This window comes from Megalops cyprinoides, chromosome 13 (assembly GCF_013368585.1).
Source record: "Megalops cyprinoides isolate fMegCyp1 chromosome 13, fMegCyp1.pri, whole genome shotgun sequence".
NCBI classification, from domain to species: Eukaryota; Metazoa; Chordata; class Actinopteri; order Elopiformes; family Megalopidae; genus Megalops; species Megalops cyprinoides.
The window spans coordinates 17,520,333-17,544,293 of record NC_050595.1 but is presented as its reverse complement, the minus strand read 5'-3'; the positions used below and the strand labels follow the sequence as shown (position 1 = coordinate 17,544,293).

Genomic DNA, 23,961 nt, shown 5'->3' with positions numbered 1-23,961 from the left:
AGGAAAAGCCATTCGAAGCTAATTAAGCAGCGATTCCGGGCACTATGCGAAGGCAGGACGCTGAAGCGCAGGCATTTGTCAGCGCTCGACCCCGCGTGATACTGATTGACAATGCTGCCTCTTGACTGACAGGCTTTAATTCCTGCGGCCAATGGAGAGAGCCCTAACAACACAGCTGCGCGATCATTGGACAGAAATCCGTTAAGGACCAGATGGTCCCACGTGGGTCAGAGTGGGGGCGAACCACGTGTGATTGGCTGCCTTTTCCGAGAGTAGACGACATATTGAGCTTTAGTGTGGCTAAAATTGCAGCGTGCGTGGATTTGACACTGTCTAACAAAACGAAAAAAAAAATAATGTAATTGGTCAAGCATATCAGTTAAATGATCAAGAAAACCCTTTATTGCATAGTGCTCCTCACCCTTTCTAAAAATATCTAAGCAATCTTCAGGCAACTATCTAGCAATAGTAATGACAGCTTAGTCGCTGTGATTAATAAGATGTTATTATAACGACCTTGCTAGTGTGTGACACGTGCACTCTACGAAGCATACAAGTCCGCAGTACGTATGTAATTATTTATAGGATGGATAAAAGCATGTTATAGTATTCAGCTAACATAGATGTACTGATGCAGTCCAGAAGTTGACTGGTTTTGCTACACGACACTGAGCATTTGTCGATCAACTTATCCATCGTACTCTATCCACAACAACTGGAAAACCGGCATTATCGTTTATTTCTTTTGTAACGTTATAAGATTCGTGCCGGCGCTTCCGTCATTATGGTTGTATGTTACTTATTTTGTTGGGTACCTGTTCAAGTCCAAAATGGCGAATATGATGTCATGCTCTAGTCGTCCAATCCGTGTGTACAGGAGCTATGGACCCCACGTGGGGACACCACTCTACGATTGGTCAATGAAGCTAAACTCCTTCTGAGAAAACGATTGGATGGCGAGAGGAGCAGTCGCGGCAGTTGAGCCCTCGTGTCAGTGTAGTGTCTGTGTGTGGTATTGCTATCTCTGTGGTGAGGAGGGGTAAGGACAAACGCGGATGGTTGGGCGAAGAACAACGCAGGCTGTTGAGCGGTTTTAACATCTCCGGACTTGAAAATACGACGTCGGACATACTTAAGGATTCACCTGCCATTGGTCTGAGGCGATCCTGGAATTCTTGGGAGTTTTCCGTGGCCGAGGAAGACCGAAATCCTCAATCGCTTTGGTCTCCGACCTGCGCTCGGATTGGCATTCCGAGTCAGTGTCAGCGGACCGTGATCACTCGAGTTTCTCAACAAGAAGCTCGCCGAGGAAATGTGTGTGATGATAGATCTCAAGCAATACCATCGCTCTCCTTGTTAGGTCACGCACGGAGGTTTTAGACGAGGCGGTGGGGGAATATTGTTCTTTTCAAAATCGTTAGCCAGGACTCTGCCCTTGGAGACAAAAGGAAAGGTAAGTCGCAGAAACGCGATCCAGCGCTGTGTTTATGTAGCTTGCTAGCTAGCTGGCTAGCAAATATGTTAGCTCTTAAGTATCTACTTTTTTCTGAAGCACGGGTTATTCGTTCTGTTTAGAAGAATGGGTTTAATAGAGGGGTTTTTAAAATCAAATAAGCAATCTCCATTAGCAGGGGGTTATCTGAATGTGCATTTTACTTTTTTTCTTACTAACTAGCGTAGCTAAAAGATGGGGTTTTCGTTGCATTGTAACTCGCTTGCTAGCTAAAAACATCTGTTCTCACTTAGCCTGCTAGTTGGCTAGACAGTTAGCCATGTAGCTAGACAGCCATGCAAGTTAATGTTCTAGCTAGATCCAGTTGCGGGGCGTTGGTGGTGGGGAGAACTAAGTTAGCTCCCAAGGTAACACGATTTTAATTATTTTACATCAGTTTGCTATCTGTCTGGTCAGCTGTCTACCGTCAACGCATAAAGAATAAAACAAACTCATTGCTTATTGAAATTGATATAGCTACCCAGATATTCTTTATTATCTCGACTGACTAGCTAGACTAGCTGTCTAACGTGCTACTGATTTGACTGGCTAGGTGCGTGTTGTGCTTAGCTAGCTAGCCGACGTTCTTTCTGTATTACGGTATTGTTGTGGGAGACATGCGGTCATACAGTCAGCTTGATAGCTAGCTAACATATTTTTTGCATTCTTCTTTACCGTCTGCGGTCGAAGAGGCCAAGGAGCAGTTTACACAAGGATCGAGAGAGCGGAGAGGGCTGTGGCGAATCGCGTTGCCTTTCCTCCGTCCGAGCAGTCGTGTGAGCGGGGAGGGGTGGCGGGTCAACGGACTACCTACTCGTATTACTACACAAGAGAGATTTCCTGGATTTCCAACTCTTAAACGGATACATTCGAGATGTATCCACAAGGCCGGCATCCGGTAAGTCGCACCTCTCCAGTTCAACGGTATATTTAACGTTAGATGACGAGCTAGTTGAAGTTTGTTGCTACTGTTTGTAGACTTAGCTGGCTGGATTGCCACAAACCTGTCGCTGGCGGGGAACCGCGCCTTGTGAATGGGGTGTATTCCTGTTGGACCTCGCATGTACAATAGTAATGTGTTTCGTTGCGGAAAACTGGAAAACGCAAGCAACGATCCGATGTGGTGTCGATCCAACCTCCAACTGTTCTGTAAAGTAGCCAGCTAGGCACCTACGGTTCGCTAACTTCATAAACTCAGTTTTCTGAAATTTGCATAATCTCCTGTTTGAATTGTACAAACTGTTTTGCTAGCCAGCGACTGTGTTTTTGGTTTAACAAGGGCAGTTTAGCTTTGCGAATGCCTTGTCAAACCACAACTACCATTGGAGCTGTCATCGAGCATTCCTCCCCGCTGGCAATGACATGTTGCAGTTTTTCATTGAAAGTAGAGCTGTCACGAGCTTAAAAGAGCAGTAACTAAATGCATTTCTTATTCTTTTTTATTATTGATGTCATCACTGTTTCAGGCACCGCATCAGCCCGGCCAGCCTGGTTTTAAATTCACCGTGGCAGAGTCTTGCGACAGGATTAAAGACGAGTTTCAGTTCCTGCAGGCCCAGTATCACAGGTAATCTAAAGGACGGTTTAACTGAAGGGGAGATAAAAAGCGTATATTTTAACGCTGTTAAATATGAGACCGTCTGTGGACTCAATGGCTAGTTTCGCATGGAATCAAATATAATGAGTGACGTAATTCGATCTGTTGGAGTGACGTAGCCGCCTGGAAGGACCCAATGGCTGTGATTAATAGCGCGTGTTAACGTTAATTATGGTTGTGCTTAATAATGGAGCCTAATGGCCGGGGTTCTGAGAAAAGAGAATGAAACATCAGCGGGCTCTTCAGATCATACATGTTTACGATATGAATTACATTCGCTTTATATTAATTCTGCGAATTACATTGACTGCGATTAATAAATTACATCCTCCTCAGCAGTCCTTTGTGTCCAGATAGTCAGTATGTAATGCCCAGTGCAGTGCATCCTCGCACTGGAGAAAAAGAAAGTGATGGTGTACAGCACACCGCTCACGCACCATGTAGATCGTGCAGGGGGTTTATTATTTATCACTAGAGACATTCCAGCCCTGACTCCTTTTCCCGTTTTTTTTAGTCTTAAGGTGGAGTACGACAAGCTGGCCAATGAGAAGACAGAGATGCAGCGTCACTACGTGATGGTAAGTTTTTTTTGTGTCGTTCTGATTGGAGCAGTTTGCACGCGGTGATTTGTGAGCTTGAGAGACTGAACATTTGCTGTCCTGCTGTGAATCTGACCTGGGTGTCAGGGGGTTCATGGGGTACGTGGTGGGGGGGGTTGTGTGTAGGCCTGTGTCATGTGATCTGGCCCAGTTTCTGACCTGCTGGTGGACTGCCTTACAGACGACAAAAGCCCACACCAGCCCTGATTAAAAACTGCAGTGGTGCCTTCCGTGAGCTGCCTTCTCAGGCATGTGTGTGGTTATAAAGAAGGGGGGAGGGGGCTGCCCGGGGGGGGGCAAACGCGCCAGGACAATAAAGAGTTGAAAAACAAACATGCCGTTTTTGTGCTTGATTAGTGTTTTGGTTTGTTGATCAAGCAAACAAAGTAAGAATGAATTATTAATACCATCCCATGCATCAAGTTGTCACATTAGACAATTGCAAGAAAATGGTAATCAAACATGAACTCTGGGGTTGGGGGGGGGTGGTTGTGCCGAGGGTCTGGGGCAGGCTGGAAAAACAAAGCCTTTCCATTTGGATATGCTGCCGAAGCAGCTTCTCTTATCTTATTTACACACGCTTGCCGGGGGCCCGCGCCCCGCGCCCGTCTGATTGCGCCAAATGGGTTAAACTCGGATATTTTACAGGAAATCGCAGTGCACTCTGGGTAAACACTGTGGAGCACCTCATCTGATGTCCAGTCAGGTCATGTGCTGTTGCTCTTCTGTGAGCACAGTGGCCCTTCGCTAAGAGACTGTTGGTGGGGGGTGGGGGGGGGGGGGGGGTCAGCCATGCTTTGAACCTTTGGGACTGGCCCTTGCTGCGGGCTGGTGGCCCCGTCCTGTGCTGACGCGTTCTCAGTCCCCTGCGCGTCACATTGCCCTGCAGAATGCATCTTGCAGAGTGTGTGCAGCTGGGCTGCTCCCTCCGTGCAGGGGAGGGTTTGAAGTGTTAATCAGCAACCCGCTCGTCCGCTGCCCCCGCTCGCTCGTTACGCTCTGCGCTGCTGCCGAAAAGGCGCCGCGGGGCTCGCGTAGAGGGGGCTGGGGTGCTCTCTGCTCTCTGTGGCTGCGCTCTCCTTTTTTGAATATGTGATAAGTTAGCATCGTTTTATTTACACAGCTTTTAACATTGATCCTTTTTTGCTCCTCTGTATGTCCGTGTGGTTAGATGTGTTGATATCAGTTATTTAAATTCTATGCAAAGTATAAGCTTTATTTCAGGGAGTGTGTGTTTGTGTTTCATTGGAAATACAAAGGTATTTGAATAAATTTGGTTTCCTTTGCATGTGTGGTAGATATTTGTGTGTATATGTGTGTCACTGTTCTAAAAGCGTGTCATTGTGTTCATTGCATTTTCTCTCTGTTTCAGTACTACGAGATGTCCTATGGGCTGAACATAGAGATGCACAAGCAGGTATGTACTGTACCGTAGACGCACAGCTCTCCTGTGTGTGTGTGTGTGTGATTTCAGTCCTTTAACATTGAGAGACGGTTGTGAGGAGCGAGGTGTCATACCTGGGGCCAGATTGGTGTGTTGTGTCTTGGCCCTGTGCGTGTGTGGACAGGAAGTCAGCAGTGTTGTCACAGGGAGAGTGTCCTCATGCTGACTGGCACAGGGGCAGGGCTGTGGGGCTGCCTGCAGGAGATTTAACGGCTCGGCACGAGGGCCCTTGTGACTTTAATAAGGAGAGAGGGCCCGGGAAGGGGGGGGTGGTCTGCAGAGAGGATGAGACCTGATTAGGTCAGCTGCTTTGAGGCAGGCACACAAACAGGGCAGAGTGACTGGTGGTGGTGTGGAGCGCCGGAGGTCTGTGGGTTCAGACAGCGCTCGGTCAGGGCGGCCCTTTTAGAAAGAGGCTTGTGTTTGAATTTGCGAGAGGGAGCAAGACTGGCCCATGGGTACATGGTAGAGCCTGCTGCTGGAGCCCTAGTGTTGTCTCCTGTGCTTCATGAGGGGTGCAGGTATGTCACCTGTGTGGAGGCCAAGGATGCAGAGAGACGTTGTGACTCTGCTTTTGGTCCTGCTGGTGCCAGACACCCCGGGGACAGAACCGGGCCCGACAGAGGTGACCGCAGAGGCTCGGTGGTTAACGCAGTTTGTGATGACATCATTGTGAGACAGACATGGTGGGGGGGGTTTGCTGTGGATTAGCACACACGGGTGTGTCATTTTCCTGCTCTACCTGACTCCGCTGCGGCCGCTTCATGTCGATACACGACGGCGGTTAGAGAAGAGGGCCGCGGGCGGGGGAAGCGGAGCGCTGACACTCCCTGATTGGCACATTTCACACTGCCGGGTCATGCGTTTTGGCAACCATCTTGTGTGTGGGAGCGGGGAAGTAATTGTTGTAGCTCGGTGTCTGTGAGTGATTTTAATTATTTCAGCTCGTTAGGCATGGCTGCTGGCTATCCCTCTCAGCCTCCAGCCGCACGGGGGCGGAGGCACTGGCCTGGCAGGGTGGAGCGTGGGAGGGAGGGAGACGAGCAGAGCAAAATGGAGGACAGAGACGGGAAACAGGAGAAAGAGCGTGTGCAGGCCAATCATTTGCATAGGAGTGTGAGAACTCTGACTTTGACACATGCAGTGTGTGTGAGAAGGCGGCAAGCCCTTCAGAAGAAAGTCTAGATTACACGCTGCGGTTCAGAGTGTTCCGGGTGGCCTGGTGTACTCCCTTATGGTTTCAGACTGTTAGCATTTGTGAGCACTGGATATACTGTGCACACATGATACAGAAACGCACTGCGTGCGTGGTACACCCATGCAGTGTGCACCGTACGCCGGGGCTGAGTGGAGTCATTGGGCGGCACACGCTGCCCTGGCCTATGCTCCTGTTTGCCCTCCAGTGTAGTGGAGTATAGGGAACTAAAAATGTGGCCGATGTTCATTTAAGAAAACGCTCTTCGTCTCAGCCTCTTGCAGTGCTAATTAAATCTGACGGCTCTGTTAGCGAGGGAGTGTTTGACAGCTTAGACGCTCACAGCTGGGGATCCCCCTGGTTGCTGGGTTACCAGTGTGAGGCAAAGTGAGGGGAGGTGCGTGTGTGTTTGTGTGTGAGAGAGAGAGAATACGTGGCTCTTACTTCTAGCTGTTCTGGGGTTAGTTATTTGCTTGGTTGGTTAGTTAGATATGTGTGTGGAGAGGTGTTGCGCAGCTCTGGTCTCAGATTGTGTTCGTGCTCATTTAAAGCTCATCAGTGTCTCCCTCCACTCAGGCTAAACTGAGAGCGAGGGGCAAACGGCTTCGAACATGCTATTGACAGGCCAGCTCTCAGAGAGCTCTCCAAGCGGTGCTACACAGCCAGGAGTGCCTGTAATTGGGTACCAGAGCGCAAAGCTTGCCGCTCAAGGGCTCTGTTTTGATTGGTTTAAAGTGGCAGGCTCCTGTGTGTGGAGTGAGCACTGTTGAAAGCTGGCTAGGCTGCCTGCTGGAATCGGCACTGAGAAACGCTGCATACTGCGTGTATCTGTGTGCTTGTGTGTGAGTGTGTGCGTCTGAAATGTGAATGAAATAAGGTGACAGCAGCTTGGTGTTCCTGTTACCAAATAAGGCCATGGGTGGAAGCACAGGCTGTGCTATAGAGGTGAGGTCATAGGCTGGAGCCGTGCATTCCTTTTCCCAGGAGGCCTTAGTTAAACTGGGGCCTGTGATTGGCTGCTCTTTCATCCCTGGCTGTGAAGTTGGCCCAGTCAAAGAGCCACAGCCTGCCTGTGTGTTTTTTTTTTTTTTTTTTTGGTCTGGCTGATCTGGGATCAGTCAGTGAGCTTCACTACCCCTTTTATCTGCCCTTAATGTGCAGATCTGATCTGATCGACAGCCTGAACATCGGCTTTAATGACCTGCCTCTGTGCAGTAATATGATTTTACAGCCTGCTGCAGCCAAGCAGAGCTTCCATTTACATAATTATCCAAGCCAGATCTGGGCTGCTGCTGTTACCACAGAAACAACAAGGGTGGGGGGGGGGTGTGCAGGGGGAACGGGAAGGGGGTTAGGGTGAAGAATGGGTTTTTTTTGGCCGGGGAAATCTCTGGCAGGGCAGGACATGGCAGAGGGTCGGTGTCTGGACTCCTCCTCTGTCTGTGGCACCTGCGGGCTGGGAACCCATCTGGCCCCCTGTAGCCCTGCCGTCAGATTTGTAGGGGTTGGAGGAGGGTGGGGAGGGGCACACAAACACAGGTCTGTGTGTTAGTGTGTCAGTTTGACCTGTGTCCTCGCTACGAGCGTCTCGGCGTCTCTGGAAACCGAACTGCCGTAACTCAGAAGGCTCGCGTCGTCTCTCTCTCCCCCTCCATAAAAAGCAAACTGGCCCATAGCAGAATTTCAGCGTAATAATTGGTCTCGGTGGTGGATACGGGAGCAGGAGCCAGAGAGACCCGTCCAGGATATTGGTGGGTGGCCTTGGATCAGTGTCAGCTTTTCCCCCCATACTGGCTGGGGTTAGGATTAGAGTTGGGTAAGCTGGTCCTGGATCAGTTACAGAGAGGAGTGTCTCCATTTTGAATGGTGAGAGCTTTGATCCTGCAGTGTGAAATCGCCTGCTGTGGGTTGCAGACACAGAAGGGCAACAGTATGTCAGTGCATTTATGTGTATTCATTAAGCGTTTGTGAATGTGTGTCTGCTTCAGCCTTTAATTGGGGTGTGTATACTGATTCTGAATTGTCTCCCTTTTCCAGACTGAGATCGCCAAACGCCTCAATGCGATCCTGGCCCAGATCATGCCTTTCCTGTCCCAAGAGGTGCGTGACTGAGGAACCCATTAACCCTGTCAGATCACATACGCGTGTGTGCGTGTGTTGGCCATGGTGTGCATGCATGTGTGTGCGTTTGTGTGCACATGCGTGTATGTGTAATCATGCATATGTGCGTGTGGCTCTGTGCATGGGTGTGCGTGAAGGTGTGTGTGTTTTGGCCATGGTGTGCATGTATGTGTGTGTTTGTAAGCATGCATGTCTGTGGCTCTGTGAGTGTGTGTGAGTGTGTGTGAGTGTGTGTGAGTGTGTGTGAGTGTGTGTGAGTGTGTGTGAGTGTGTGTGAGTGTGTGAGTGTGTGTGAGTGTGTGTGTGAGTGTGTGTGTGAGTGTGTGTGTGAGTGTGTGTGTGAGTGTGTGTGTGAGTGTGTGTGAGTGTGTGTGAGTGTGTGTGAGTGTGTGTGAGTGTGTGTGAGTGTGTGTGAGTGTGTGTGAGTGTGTGAGTATGTGTGTGTGTGTTTACCATGTTCTCTCTCTCTGTTGCAGCACCAGCAGCAGGTAGCACAAGCTGTTGAGCGTGCCAAGCAGGTGACGATGACCGAGCTGAATGCCATCATCGGGGTACGTGGGCTTCCCAGTCTGCCCCTCACCGTGTGTATACCCCTCTATTTCCTTCATTCAACCATCGCCAGGGGCAACCTGCAGGCAGGGAGGGGCTAAGGCTACACTGACCCGCAAAAAATGAATTCTGAACTAAACTGGCACAGAGTCACCTGGGCGTTACCTGATGTGCAGCAGAGATGCAGGACGCACACCGTTTAAGCATGGCGTTCTGCGCTCCGCGTTAAACAGAATTGGCCACAAAAGGGAAAATGCACTGAGTCAAAGGAGAGATTCCCGGGAGATGTGAAGGATAATTGACTTTGGGCCGGAGCAGAGTCCAGTGCTTAGTGGCAATGTGTTGCCGAGCTGAGATGCATTATGGGGACGTGTAAACAGCTGCGGGTGTAGCCCAGTGAAAGCTGCAGTCGTTTAGCGGTAATGCGCATTATAGCAGTGGAGTTTCCACCCACGCAGCTCCTCCGGGTCAGTGTGCCGGCAGCTTCCACCCTCTGCAGAGCTGCTCCTGTCATCAATGGTTTTTTTTATTGTTTGATTTTGTGTCACAGATTCATTTTGATTTATGACTGGACGTTGCATTCGCGTCATGCTTTACGTTCCTCCTCTGATGCATGTTAAGAGAAGTCATGTTTGATTTGATCTTTTTTAACCAGTGTCGTTGGCGCGTCCGTTGGCGCTCGGCGCGCGGGGGATTGTGGGCCGGAGCCGTTTGGAGTGACTGGCTGGGTGTTTGTGGTGTGAGAGCTGCTTAAGGCGGATCAGAGGGGAAGCCCTGCGCTGATCTCATGTCCTGGATGTGCCGCTTTAATTGGATGAGGCTTGAGCCGGTGCATCTCTGCTGACCTGTGCCTCTGAGGCTCTCGGAGCGTCAGGGAGACGGTGGCCGTTTGCTGCAGGGCGGTTCAATGCGCAGACTGACTCTACGTCACGTGGATCAGCTGGTGCGACAGGCGCTGTTTATATGATCTGGATAGATCACATTAACACGGGTCTGCGCAGAATCTGCGCAGCGTGTCGTCCTGAAGCAGGGCCCGGTCTCAGGATTCAGGAACGAGTGCGGCGTGCTTTACGGAAGACCAGCCGCTGTGACGTCACCCTGTCTGTTGAGCAGGTAGCGCCAGGGGTGCTCTCAGTAGGCCCGGACAGCAGGAGTCAGCTGATCCTGAGGCCATTAGAGCACGCTGCTCGTTAGGAGGGTCATTAGAAAGATGACGGGGGAGGGGCCAGGCTGCCACAAATATTGGAATTCAATTAAGGCGAGTGAGGCTGGACTGCGACCCCGAGTCTGGGGGGTAATTGCTTCCTGGAATTCTGCTGAATGGGACGGATGGAGCGGTTAGGGGCTGTCATTAAACAACAACACTTTCCCCACACACACACACACACACACACACAGTAAAACGGTGCCGTTTGCAGTTCACACAGATCAGTAGAGATTACATGTTTTTATCCGAGCAGGGACAGGTCAGAGGTCATATCTTGCATTGACTTGCATCTCTCGCAGTCTCTCTCTAGACCATCTCCTGCAGATTAGCGAGGAGTGGCAGCTTAGCTGTCTCCGTCAGCGAGAGCTGAAATCCGGCATCAGATGGAGCCGAGCAGCGCTGGGGCCCTGAGTGATTTGCATTTAGTTTTCCTGATGTAAAGCCGTGTTCCCTCCGCTGTTCCCGCGGCCGTGCCGAGGGCTCCGCCACGCTGCTGGGAGGCTGGCTCGCTCGGCGAGCTTTCCTGGCAGCGCGGAGCTGGTGCGTCTCCAGACAGGAGTGATCAACAGCAAACAGAGAATAGCTAAACAAAAGAACGAATAAATAAAACAGGTTTCTTACTTCCTTCTACATTTATATTCATTATCCATTTATTTTCATTTCAGATTATTTTAGTCATGCTTACTTCTGTTTTCATTTCCTTGTTCTTTTATTTATTTGTTCTTTTATTCATTGTTTGCTTTATTCATTCCCGTATTGTTTAATTTATTTGTCCCTTTATTTATTTATTGGATTTTGGCAGGAGAGACAGTGCACAGTAAACATGGCAGAGCCTCGCGAATATCGCGGTGCGAGGCGCCCCGTCTCTGGCTCCGAGTGCGATGCGGTCCTGGGTGTAGTGCAGCACGCTCGACTCCCAGAGCCTCGCGAATATCGCGGTGCGAGGCGCCCCGTCTCTGGCTCCGAGTGCGATGCGGTCCTGGGTGTAGTGCAGCACGCTCGACTCCCAGAGCCTCGCGAATATCGCGGTGCGAGGCGCCCCGTCTCTGGCTCCGAGTGCGATGCGGTCCTGGGTGTAGTGCAGCACGCTCGACTCCCAGAGCCTCGCGAATATCGCGGTGCGAGGCGCCCCGTCTCTGGCTCCGAGTGCGATGCGGTCCTGGGTGTAGTGCAGCACGCTCGACTCCCAGAGCCTCGTGAATATCGCGGCGCGAGGCGCCCCGTCTCTGGCTCCGAGTGCGATGCGGTCCTGGGTGTAGTGCAGCACGCTCGACTCCCAGCATGAGAGAGCACTGCAGTAACGGAACGCTGGAGAGAGTGCGTTCTTGTGAACGCGGCAGTTGCGCGTCAGCCTGTGGTTGAGTGTCTGCCATAGCCTCCTCAGACATGGCTCTGCTCCATGCGGACCACATGGTCACTTTTGTGTTATTTATTTTGTTTGTCCATTTTACTTCATTCCATTATTTTGTTGTTTGTTGCCTTGGTTAGTTTCATGAGTGCATTTTAACTGCTCGCCTAATTAATTGGTAGTTTAGGCCACCCCTTCCCAGCTCAGCTACTTGTTAACTGAGCAGGGTATTTATTAGGTGTGAGTGTGAAGCGGCAGCCTTGTCTCAGCCTGGTCATATAAACGCTGAGTCTCTCTGTGGAAGGCCATGTCACATCACTCTCCCATCTCCCATGAATGTGCATCTAATCTCATCCATTACATGTGGAAGTTTAAGTGCAGAGTGTCTTGGTAATGTTGAACTGGTGTAGTCCTTCAGTCAGGTGTGGTGTGTTGCGTTTGCGTGCTGGCAGCCTTGACCCTGTGTTTGGTACTGGCTCTTGTTAGTGTGTGAATGGCTGTGTCCTTGTTTGTGTAACGTTTTTGTGTCATTTTGTTGAGTGGCCTTTGTGCTTGAATCTGCGAGTCGCTCTGGATAGGAGCGTCTGCTGGGTGAGAGAAATGTAAATGTAGTGTTAAATGTGCTCATGTCTTGTACGTGGCTCTGGATGAGACGAGTGTGCGCGTGAACGTCGCTGCCTTACGGTGCCGGGTCGGCTTCTGCACACAGAGGAAGCGGGAAGCAGCCTCTGCGGATGTTTGCTTTGCTTGCGCCGATGCTTCTGCTCAGGAACAGCGTGTGGGCTGGCTGACCTCTGACCTCTGATCCCTGACTACTTCACGGACACTTGGGAAAGAGCGCACTTCCTTGTGCCTCAAAGCATGCTGTGTGTGTGTGTGTGTGTGTGTGTGTGTGTCTGCCTGTCTGTGTCTCCTCTGGCTGTTTAGTGAACACACAGCATAGGCCATAAGTGTCTGTTTAAAATGACAGGCAAGCTAGACCTCTGTTTGAAATAAATTTCCTCAAAGTGCAGCAGTATCCAGACCTTAATGGTGATTCTGCCTGCCTGTGTGTTGGAGAATTAAAAGACCATTTACTGACATATTATAAATGGACAGTTATTATTGACACCTGGAAAATATAGCCTGTCTAATGGTAGTGGAGACATTCTGCAAGCTGCAAATGGTAATTGGTGTTTATGCTAAGTGTCATTTGACTGTGGTTTAAAGCCTGCCCTCTGCACCAAGTGCCTTTTAGCTCCTGTCTGTCTCCTGGGCTCTCATGGGAGAGTCTTCATGGAGGGCAGAGTGTCTATCTGCAGGACAGCGCTCTGATGCTGACAGATGATTGGTGGGAGAGCAGCGATCTGATTGGTGGGAGAGCAGTGATCTGATTGGTGGAACCGTGCTGAGGCTCGGGTGTCTCCGCTGCTTCCCGCCAGCCCACTTGGTTGTGTTTCTTCCACAGCAGCAGCAGCTCCAGGCACAGCACCTGTCCCACGCGGCTCACGGCCCCCCCGCCCAGCTTCCCCCCCACCCCTCGGGCGTCCCGCCCCCCGGTCTGCCCCCGGGCGCAGGGGCAGGGGCGGGGCTGCTGGCCTTGGGTGCTCTGGGCAGTCAGGCCCACCTCCCAGTGAAGGATGAGAAGAACCACCATGAGCTGGAGCACAGAGGTGAGGGCCCGCCACTCGGACTACACCAGCCAATAACACGGCTGAATCCTGTAATTCATACGTGCTGTAACCAGGTGTAACTGTAAACTATGTCACAGCCAATCAAATCACAGCCATGCTATAATTTTGGCGTCTGTGAGCACAGTATAGTAGCATGAAAGCCGGTTGCAGCGGTGTTTCATTTTGACCTGTGTTCTAACTCTTATCCTTCTCTTCCTGCTGCGTCCTCCTGTCCGTGGTCGCGGATGGCAGAGCGCGAGTCGAGCACGGTGAGTGACCCCGCCTCTGTCTGTGGCGTGAGACTGACCCCAGACCTGTGCCTGTGCTCTGACGGTGGGGGCTTTTTGCGGAGGCTTTGCGGAAAGGCCTGCTTAGGGTGTACGCTGCTCTCGCTAAGCCTTTTTAAATGGAGAGTGAAGGGAAGCGAAGTCTGTAAAACAAGCCCGCGCTGATCTGATCCAGGCGGAAAATGACTCCAGTCACAGGGCAGGGATTAACGGCTCTATAATTTCATCACAATTAAAAAGGACTTTGACTCCCCTGCTTAGAGGATTAGTTCCTCCCTCATCTCCCTCCCTTTTCTCTCCTTCTTCCACCTCCCTTTCTCTCCCTCCCCCTCACTCTCTGTCTCCTCTCCTCCCTCCCCCTCACTATCCCTCCTTCTCTCCCTCTCTCTCTCCAATATGTATTAGCCTGTGTACACTCATAGTTGTTGTAGTGCTGTCATCCCCCTTGGCAGTGTGAGCCCTGTATTTAGGGCTGGAGTCGTCCCACTGGCAGTCGCTGGGGCCGTTGGGTTGTGTTTGGTTTCTGTGGGTTGGACACGGTCATGTCTGAGGGAACATAACTCCTCTGCTGTTACCCCGCCACTCATCTGGCTGTCCTGCACTACCAGGTCATCTGATAGCAGGGCGGTTAGAGAGTCACAGTAAGCGTGTCTGCGGAGGCCAGCATTGGAGCCGGCCTCAAAGCCCCCCCCCCCCCCCCGGTTTGTTCCGCTCTCCCCTTCACAATGGGCACATTCATGTAGATATCAAGGGCCTGCGAGCACAGCTTAAAGAGTCGGCTCTTTTGTGCCCAGCGCTGCCCGGGGAGCGTTGCCACGGAGAGCGTTTCCGCGGAGAGTGCATCCCGAAAGCCACACGGCCACATCCTTGCTTTGTGTTCGTGCCACCATGTGGCACGGATCCCTCTGCCCTCTCCGAGGCGAGGGGGGGGACGGCCTCGCTGGCTGGGGTGCCAGGCTGGTCCTGGCACTTCCCGTTCAGCCCTGTCTGTGAGATGCCAGTCGGCCTGCCCGTGCCCACACCGCCCGCCTGCCCCCCCCTCACTGTCTCTCTAGATGGAGGCGTCCTCCTACAGGGCGAGGGGGAAGCGCCAGAGTCTGCTCCTGCTACCAGTCATGACGCGTCGCTGATGAAGACGGAGGGAGGGAGGGAGGGAGGGAGAGAGAGAGAGAGAGAGAGAGACTTTTGACTTAAGGTCTCCTTTATTTAACAATGAGAACGCTTACGTATTTTCTTCATTCTCCTTTAAGTGAATTGTAATACATAGAGAGATAGGGCTGGTTCATTCCTGAGGAGTCCATTTTTTTTTTTTTTTTGAATTGAGTTTTGATTTATTTGTTTTTCATGCCCCCTCTCAGCCCCTCTTCCAGCTGGTGTGAGAGTTTGTGTTCCTCTCTGGGATGTCCTTTGGGGAGGGTTGGTCAGCTAGGCTGTGTCCCAGGTCAGGCTGCTGTGCTCAGCTTCCTCTCCCTGCTCCCTGTTCCTTGCCTCGCCCCTCCGTCCTGTTCCGCCTGAGCGAACGAGCTGCTGCACGCTCACTTTGGCTCCGTGTCTGCTCAGACTGCCGCAGGAGTGCGTACCTGTGCGAGGCGCTTGACCGCTGTCGTTACTGTGTTTACAGAATAACTCGGTGTCGCCATCGGACAGTCTGCGGACTGCCAGCGAGAAACACCGCGGCTCCTCTGACTACAGCCTGGACTCCAAGAAACGCAGAGTGGAGGAGAAAGACAGCATGAGCCGATACGTGAGTCTGCCTGTCACCTGTACGAGCTTGCCTAAATCTCTGTCACTTACATGAGCTCTCCTGACTCCGCATCACCTGTATGAGCTCATCTGTGATTCTTCTATCTGTGACTTCATTACCTATCTCTGCTCCTTTTCTTCTCTCTTACCTGTGTGCCCACCTGTTTCTGTTATTTTTCTGTCACCTCTGTTTGCACTCTTGTGTCTGTCTCCGTTCTCTCTCTCACTCGCTTGCACTCTCTCGTGTCGCCCTGCTGCTCACTCTGTCTCTGCTACCTGCGTGTGCTCACCTGTGTGTGGTCCCAGCACACTCAGAGAAGCTCATGCTGATTCTCTGCTCCCAGCAGGATAGTGACGGGGACAAAAGTGACGACTTGGTGGTGGATGTGTCTAATGAGGTGAGAGCGGCCCGTTCTCCCATTCACACAGTGAAAATGTGATGTGGCTTTGAGCCAGTTCCTGGGGCTGTTTAGCTTGCATTCATGCATTCATTCATTACCGAGGATGTACAAAAGCAGTGGGAGTTGAAGCTCTCAGCTACTCAGTTTTTAAAAGACTAATGCTGAAGTGAGAATCTCACTGCCTTCAGGGAGAGGAACTCCGCGTGTGTGTGTGTATGGAGTGTGCGCGCGTGTGTGAGTGCATGCCCGTATGTGTTCATTCTCACTCTGTGTGATGCCTGCTCTCACAGGACGCTGCCACACCCCGAGTCAGCCCCGCCCACTCCCCGCCAGAGAACGGTCTGGACAAATCCCGCGCCTTGAAGAAAGACGCGCCCACTAGCCCCGCCTCCGTGGCCTCCTCTGGGAGCACACCCTCCTCCAAGACAAAGGAGCACAGCCATGTAAGACCTGCTGCATGCAGGGGGCGGGGCCTGTGCATAAACGATGCCCACAGGCCCGCTCACTCATTCTGTCACAGGGTCCTGGGTCAGCCTCCTTTTCTAATGTGTCAGTGCTTAAGCAGTCCAGGCCTGGGGACAGATGGAGCAGCCACTGCCATCCCTGTAGCTGTTGGATTTGGATGTAAATGGAGGTTTATAGTCTCACAGCAGTGATGAATGTTCAGTGTAAGATTGGATAATGTTGAGCACTCGGATCAGATGGACTTGCTGATTTCACATCGTCGCTCCTTTCTGTCCTGTTCTGCAGAACGACAAGTCTTCCACCCCCGGTCTGAAGTCAAACACCCCCACACCACGGAACGATGCCCCCACCCCTGGCACAAGCACCCCGGGCCTCCGGCCAATTCTGGGAAAGCCCCCAGGCATGGAGGCGCTAGGTACACACACACACACACACACACACACACACACACACGTGTGCAGTTTCCCAGCCGTAGCAGTCCCTGCAGCCCTGTTCACACTGTTTCTGCTCCTCCCTCAGCAGCACCCGCCCTCAGGACGCCCCTGTCGATGGCGGGGCCCTACGCCGCTCCGTTCGCCATGATGGGGCACCCCGAGATGAACGGGTCCCTGAGCAGCCCGGGAATGTACCCCGGCCTGCACATCTCCCCACAGATGAGTGCCGCCGCGGCCGCCGCGTACGGACGCTCACCCATGGTCAGCCTCTGCCCCGTCGCACCTCTCCCTCCCTCTCTCTCCCTCTCTTTCTCACCGTCTCTCTGTCTCCTGCTCTCTCTCACTCTTACCATCTCTCTCTCTCTCTTTCAGCAGCTGTCTCTCTCACCATCTCTCTCTTCCTTACCATCTTTTTCTCTCTGTCTCCCCATTGGTCCTCAGTTTGTATTTCAGGCAGGGACTGATCTTCAGTTTGTGTTGTATTACAGGCAGGGATTGATCCTCAGTTTGTTGTATTACAGGCAGGGTTTGATCCCCACCCACACATGAGAGCTCCAGGCCTCCCTGCCAGCCTGTCATCCATCTCTGGAGGAAAGCCGTGAGTGACCCCTCCCTGCTCTCTCTGACCGCTGAACAAACAGAGCCTTACACCGGAAGGCATTTAGAGCGTGTTCGCTAAAGCCCCGCCTCTTTCAGGGCGTACTCGTTCCACGTCAGCGCTGATGGCCAGATGCAGCCTGTCCCCTTCCCTCCGGACGCTCTGATTGGCCCGGGGATCCCGCGCCACGCCCGCCAGATCAACACGCTGAGTCACGGAGAGGTGGTGTGCGCCGTCACCATCAGTAACCCCACCCGCCACGTCTACACCGGCGGCAAGGGCTGTGTCAAGATCTGGGACATCAGCCAGCCGGGGAGCAAGAGCCCCGTGTCCCAGCTGGACTGCCTGGTAAGGGCCGACACCCACTGCTACTACCCACCACCCCTGCTCTGTCACGCTGCACCCCTGCTGTGCCAAACTGTAGCCCCACTACATCAAACTGCCAGAGTCATACAGGCTCTGAAGGCAGTGCCGTTCAAACAGGGCTTTGGGATTCAGTGAGATGCATGTAGGAAGCAGATACATTATGAGTATTCAGGATATCTGACACACACTGCTCTGTTTTGCATGAAAATCTATGCACCCCCCCTCCCTGTAGTTTGAGTTGGTACAGTCTGTCACTGGCTGTCTGTCTCCTCTGTAACAGAACAGGGATAACTACATCCGCTCCTGCAAGCTGCTGCCGGATGGCCGCACCCTGATCGTGGGAGGGGAGGCCAGCACCCTGACCATCTGGGACCTGGCCTCGCAGACGCCCCGCATCAAGGCGGAGCTGACCTCCTCCGCCCCCGCCTGCTACGCCCTCGCCATCAGCCCTGACGCCAAGGTGTGCTTCTCCTGCTGCAGCGACGGCAACATCGCCGTGTGGGACCTGCACAACCAGACCCTCGTCAGGTGGGTGGGGCCGCGGGGGAGCGGGGAGGGGGGGGCTTCGATGATGGGGGGGCGGGGTGACGGGGTGCTGATGCGCTTCCTGTGACCCCCCACAGACAGTTCCAGGGGCACACGGACGGGGCCAGCTGCATCGATATCTCTCACGACGGCACCAAGCTGTGGACAGGGGGACTGGACAACACCGTCAGGTCCTGGGACCTGAGGGAGGGCCGGCAGCTGCAGCAGCATGACTTCACCTCCCAGGTAACCCTGCTGCCACTAACCAATCCACACTCAGACTGCAGGAAGTGAGACCTGTCTCTGAGGCGGTACAGGAAGAGAGACCTGTCTCTGAGGCGGTACAGGAAGAGAGACCTGTCTGATCATGAGATGGCGGGATGTACATGTCGTGTTAGTGGCCTGGTCCTGCCCGTCTCTCACAGTGGTTGTCCTTGGAGTGATGCTCAGTGCCCTCTCTGCAGATCTTCTCTCTGGGGTATTGTCCCACGGGCGAGTGGCTGGCCGTGGGCATGGAGAGCAGCAACGTGGAGGTCCTGCACCACACCAAGCCAGACAAGTACCAGCTGCACCTGCATGAGAGCTGCGTCCTCTCACTCAAATTCGCCTACTGCGGTAAGTGACCTACAGAAAGAGGGGGAGGGAGATCTGCAGCTAGATGGAGGGAGACTTATAGAAACAGGCGAGGGAATGGAAATTGGCCTGTTAGGCTTTCATGTAGTTCTAGTCTCTGATGTGTGGAACTTCTTTAGAACTGTACATGTGTAGCTTTATCATGCCTACCCAAGCTTGCTTGGGTGCATAGAGGAGCAGGCTGCTAGTAGCTCGGCATAACTGGACTCTCTCTGAAAGGTGGCACTTTGCTGTAATTGCATCTCATTTCTTTTGTGCAGGTAAATGGTTCGTGAGCACAGGGAAAGACAACCTCCTGAATGCCTGGAGGACGCCGTACGGAGCCAGCATATTCCAGGTACGTCCGTCTGTCCGTCAGCCCTGTGCGACAGCAGTCCACACTCAGACCATTTAGTTTTACTGATCCAGGAGCAGTGTTTGCGCATGACACAGTGACTCGGTGAATAAAATAACGGTCTGCTTCCTAGTGTTGGTGGCATGCTGCAGTCTCCACTGTGCTCTGTCACTCTGATCTGACACACCAGCCAGATGCAGGCCCAATTCGACTGCAGATGACAAAGTTGAGTGAAAGCATCTGACAGATTTCTGCCTTTTGCTCCGCAGTCGAAGGAGTCTTCGTCCGTCTTGAGCTGTGACATCTCAGCAGATGACAAGTACATCGTGACAGGCTCTGGTGACAAGAAGGCCACAGTGTACGAGGTGATCTACTAGAAGCTGAAGGCCCAAACCAGGCAAGAGAATCCGGGCCTGGGTCTGGGGTGGAGCTGCAGCTGTGTCCCCCTCTGCAGAGGGGGGGTGTGGGGTGTGGGGGTTCCATGTATCTGCCAGGCAAGACATCTGGAGCTGGAACTATTTTCTTGCTAATAATCTTTTAATTTTTCTTTTCCTGGGATTGTGGTCGTCTTTTTTTTTTAAACCAAGGACATCCTGTAATGGTCTATGAAGCAGGGCTTCGTTTTTGTTTTTTGGGTTTTTTTTTTTTTATACATCCGTTGCTCCCTGGACTGGACATTTTGTGCAAAGTGTAAATAACGGAGTAATAAAGACATTTTATAAATCTAATCTCTATATTTTCATGTCCTGCTAAATTCTTGAGAGTTTCATCTCTCCCCCCCTCTCTCTTTCTCTCTCTCTTAACCTCTCTTTCTCTCTGTCTATGTCATCGTTGCTCCAAACTCATAGGGGATGTTCAGTAGGCTAGGACGTGTTTTTTTGTAAAGGATATAATATATATTCCTGATTTTTACTGCAAGCACATGTTTCTCTAGCCGGAAGGAGCTGTGGTTTCGTATGTGTATATATTTCCAAGCTGGATGTGCTTTGGAGTCGTGAGCCCTGGAAGGGGGCGGGGCCTGCCGTGGAGGACACTCTGCTGATGCAGGAAGAGACCCTGTAGAGTAAACAGCATATAAAGCTTCGCAGGATTAACTGTGCTCCATCTCTGCGCCCTGTTTCCTGAGCCCAATCAGGGGAAGAGGAGGTCTGGTGTAAATATAATGTGGGGGGGAAGGGGGCTCAGTTCTTGTCCTGGTGGAGGAGAAGTGTGTGGTCTGTAGCTCACGCATCGCATGCTTTGGCTGATCCTGGTTCAGTGGAAACGGTGCTGCGGAGGGACCGTGCGAACATGTGCCAGTGAGCTTGTGGGATACGACACACCCCCTCTTTCTTTCGCACTGTGGAGTACGTATGCACTGCACCCCAATGCTCCTCCACTCTGAACACCTGGAACCTCATTCCCAGCTCCGTGTGCCCCGCTCAGCGCCCCCTTCAGGAGAGTCTGTACCGTGTGAGGATTTAACCTGGAGTAAGTGGGTGGAGTTTGGTACCCAGCATGCCCCGGGGCATCAAATGGACAGTCTGTGTATTACTGGTCAGTGTACGCAGACACAACTGTATGGAAAGACAGAATCCACACCTGACTCCATAGCAACAGACCACTGAACCAACTTGCTATCTCAAACTCGCACCAAAGTATGTAGCAAACTGTTGGCACTGAAGACTAATGTACAGTTGTTAATAATACAACTTCTTTTTTTTTTTTGTAAAAAAAAAAAAAAAAAATCAAAAGAAAGCAAAACGTCTTATTTCATGTGGAATAAAATAAAATCGCTGTCTGCCTTGTCAAAGAGCTTTGTCCATACCGTTAACACTTCCGCTTTTAGTAATGTTTTCATGTCTTAGTCTGGTTTTTATTTTTCCTTTGGCAAAATTCATTTTCCCAGATTGTAAACTGTTCTCTGAGAAACGTGCAGATGTGCAGTCTCTTGAACCGGGGTCAGTTTGAGCCCTTGTGTGAGAGGGATCCAGCAGCAGGCATGTGGGTCACCTCGTGCCTCACTGGCTGGCCAGGTAGACCTGCCTCATGAGCTCATAAATCAGCTGCCTAATCAGGTGATAAAACAAAGATTAAAAGACTCCACTGAAATGTGCAACATGAGTGGATGCTTCTCCAAAAACATCAATTTGCCTTGTTTGTTTTTACCAGAACTTTTCTGTCTTGTAAGAGAATTTTAAGCATGCTCACTTTCAGCCGTACAGTGCAGTAGGTGTGAGCTATGGAGTTGAAATGCCTTAATGAGCACCAAATATCAAACTCAAACTACATTTTTAGTTCTGTCAGCTATCAAAGCATTTACAGATGGCTATGCTGTTTACCTAGCATTTCCTAAACTACTTGTTTAAAGTCTTCCTGTCTGGTACTGATCCCCATAATGCACGGCAGCTCTGATCATGCCCCTTCTGCCTGTTAACAATCTCTTGAAATGGACAGGAAGTCAAATTTCAACACAGAAATACAGAAACCTCTTAGACTGCAAAGAATAGAGTACAGTTACACTTTAGTGTGTGATCCTGACCTTTTTTTTTTTTAGGATTTCATGATTGAGTGTGAAATGTAGATTTACTTTAGGTTAAGTAATTTAGTGCAATCCACATCATGAGTCACAGCAGTGCATTCTGGGTATTTTATGAGTGTTAGGCTATAGCCAGAGGATGTGGTGAGGAAGATGTGGTAGATACTGTGATAGCGCTGGCACCGGGAGGTGTGAGGCTGGGGCCTGGCCGGTGCTTGTGGTGCTGCACTCGGTGTTGTTCAGAAATGCAGCCCCTGTTCTGCTGCAGGTGCTTCAGGTGAAGGCACTGGGGAGGGAGACGGGAGGGTGAGAGTGCTGTGTGTGGGACTCTGTGAGCAGGTTTGAACACTGGCTGCTGACCTGCCTACAAAAGGCCTTTCATCTGCCACAGACACAAGTGGCCACTTCACACGAGTCCTGCTTCGGAGGAGGGGGCGTTGGCTGCAGGAGGGGGGCCTCTTTAGATGTTTGTGCTCTCTCCTCTTTTCACTCTCTCTCCTTTGCACTCTCCACTCTCTCTTTTTCTCCCTATTCATCTTGCTATCTCTCTCTCTCTCTCTCTCTCTCTCGCGCTGTTCCCTTGTTCTTATTGGTCAGAGCTGAACCCTGAGCCGAGTGTTCCACCAGTTAGGTGCCAGGACTGGTGCCATTGTGTGTTGCAGTGCCACAGGCTACTGAGATGTGTGTGCGCGTTTGTGTGGGGGAGTGGTATTGATCTGTCTGCAGATACGGTCATATTTTTATGGGCTTTAGGAACAAAAAGGGGTCCTTACTGCCAAATCCACTCCCCCTTAACCAGTCATTCCTGGGATAACCATTAACTAGTCACTGCTGGGTTAACCAACCAGTCCTGAGTTCAGTAGTGTAGGAAAGAGAGGAAATTGTGCCCCCCCAGCAGAAATAATCCCTTAAGCGCCTGAGTTCTGCTGGTCTGGGGTTTTGCTTGTGAGAGACGTGGGAGCGCCGGACTCTTTGTGATTACAGTGTTTGATCTGGCCAATAATGACTTTACTGTTGGACGGACTGATCCTGGGAGCTGTTCAGTGCTAATCCACTGTGCATTCCAGCAGAATCGCATTACAGAGGGACCACCATGACCCTCGCCGCTGGTGGGCAGGCGGTGGAGTGGGGGTGGGGGGGGGGGGTTGTGTTGCCATGGAGGTGCCCAGTTCTTCCATGGGTGGATAAGTATAGTGGTGGTCCTATGTTTGCTCTCCACTGTGGGAGCTCCTGCCCTGCGCTGGATCGGACTCTAATAACTATCTCTGCTGGAGCAGGCTGCCTGACTGCAGGTAGACCCCAGAGGAAGACAAATCTGACCCTCAACCGGGGCTCGCAACGCAACAGTGATCAACGCATTGATCCACGTAGCAGCTGCTTTCAGAATCCTGCCGTGCGCCAATGTTTACCTGGCCCTGCTCTCTCATACAATAGGAGACGTCTCTAGCCGCTGTCTGAAGCTTAGCTGTGTGAAAGCTGATATAGACCTTTGCCTGGGAAGTAAAGGCTTTTGGATCAATGAATCTGACATTAATGCACTGGGCTGCCTGATTTGGGTCACGGAAAGGTTTCAATTGCTCAGATCAATCTTTTCTGGAAGGTCAGCTTGGTTGGTATTACATCAACATTCCAGCTCGTTCTCTGTGAACCCGGTAGAGTGAAGGGTTACAGATTCCAGAATGCAGTGTGGCATAGAGGCACTGATCTTTCACCCGTTCCACACACAGCCATGTGACCTTTGCCGTCTTGGTGTCTTGTTTTTTGTGTGTAGAATAAACGTTTTCCAGTTGTACAGCTTTATCAATAATTATATATCACTGATGTCTATAACACATACACTATATGGACAGAAGTATTTGGCCACACCTGTTTTTCAGGGTTTGGGCTAGGCCCCTTATCTCCAGTGAAGGGCAATCTTAATGCTTCAGGATACCAAGACGTTTTGGACAATGCTATGCTTCCAACTTTGTGGCAACAGTTTGGGGAAGGTCCTTTTCTATTCCAGCATGACTGTGCCCCAGTGCACAAAGCAAGGACTATAAAGACATGGTTTGATGAGTTCAGTGTGGAAGAACTTGACTGCCCCGCACAGAGCCCTGACCTCAACCCCATCGAGCACCTTTGGGATGAACTGGAACAGAGATTGCAAGCCAGGCCTTCTCGTCCAACATCAGTGCCTGACCTCATAAATGCTCTAAAGAATGAATGGGCACAAATTACCACAGAAACACTCCAAAATCTTGTGGAAAGCCTTCCAAGAAGAGTGGAAGCTGTTATAGCTGCAAAAGGGTGACCAACTCCATATTAAAGTGTATGTATTTGAATACAATGTCAGCCATCCAAATACATTTTCCCATATTGTGTAGATTGGCTGATGTGTCACTGATTTTAATAACAGATGGATCAATTAATATACTGAGCTCCTTGAACCAGATGAGCCATCCAGGTGTTTT

At 51.4% G+C, this 23,961-nt stretch overlaps 1 protein-coding gene across 7 annotated transcripts; it reads left to right on the top strand.

Annotated features, from left to right (window-relative positions):
• Nucleotides 1-964: 964 nt before the first annotated feature.
• LOC118787647 (transducin-like enhancer protein 3-B) lies at nt 965-20,697 on the top strand. Of its 7 annotated transcripts, none has more exons than XM_036543185.1 (21): nt 965-1,453; nt 2,183-2,390; nt 2,959-3,059; nt 3,604-3,667; nt 5,061-5,105; nt 8,365-8,427; nt 8,925-8,999; nt 13,003-13,204; nt 13,457-13,473; nt 15,113-15,235; nt 15,582-15,632; nt 15,926-16,078; nt 16,386-16,515; nt 16,623-16,795; nt 17,056-17,132; nt 17,231-17,480; nt 17,779-18,026; nt 18,122-18,269; nt 18,488-18,638; nt 18,917-18,993; nt 19,260-20,697. In XM_036543185.1, exons 2-21 carry the CDS (start codon nt 2,367-2,369, stop codon nt 19,365-19,367), a joined length of 2,280 nt encoding a protein of 759 aa, XP_036399078.1. In that variant the 5' UTR covers nt 965-1,453; nt 2,183-2,366; the 3' UTR covers nt 19,368-20,697. The 7 variants fall into 7 exon arrangements, with proteins under 7 accessions (XP_036399078.1, XP_036399077.1, XP_036399074.1 ...); XM_036543184.1 differs by having other exon boundaries at nt 16,620-16,795; XM_036543181.1 differs by having other exon boundaries at nt 8,925-9,029; nt 16,620-16,795.
• Nucleotides 20,698-23,961: the final 3,264 nt, after the last annotated feature.

What these genes read in the sequence shown, in the direction of transcription:
- LOC118787647 (XM_036543179.1), top strand. Translation starts at nt 2,367, where the DNA reads ATGTATCCACAAGGCCGGCATCCG. An exon ending in AGCATGACTTCACCTCCCAG is followed by an intron (nt 18,270 to 18,487) that starts GTAACCCTGCTG and finishes CCCTCTCTGCAG; the next exon opens with ATCTTCTCTCTGGGGTATTG. An exon ending in ACTCAAATTCGCCTACTGCG is followed by an intron (nt 18,639 to 18,916) that starts GTAAGTGACCTA and finishes TCTTTTGTGCAG; the next exon opens with GTAAATGGTTCGTGAGCACA.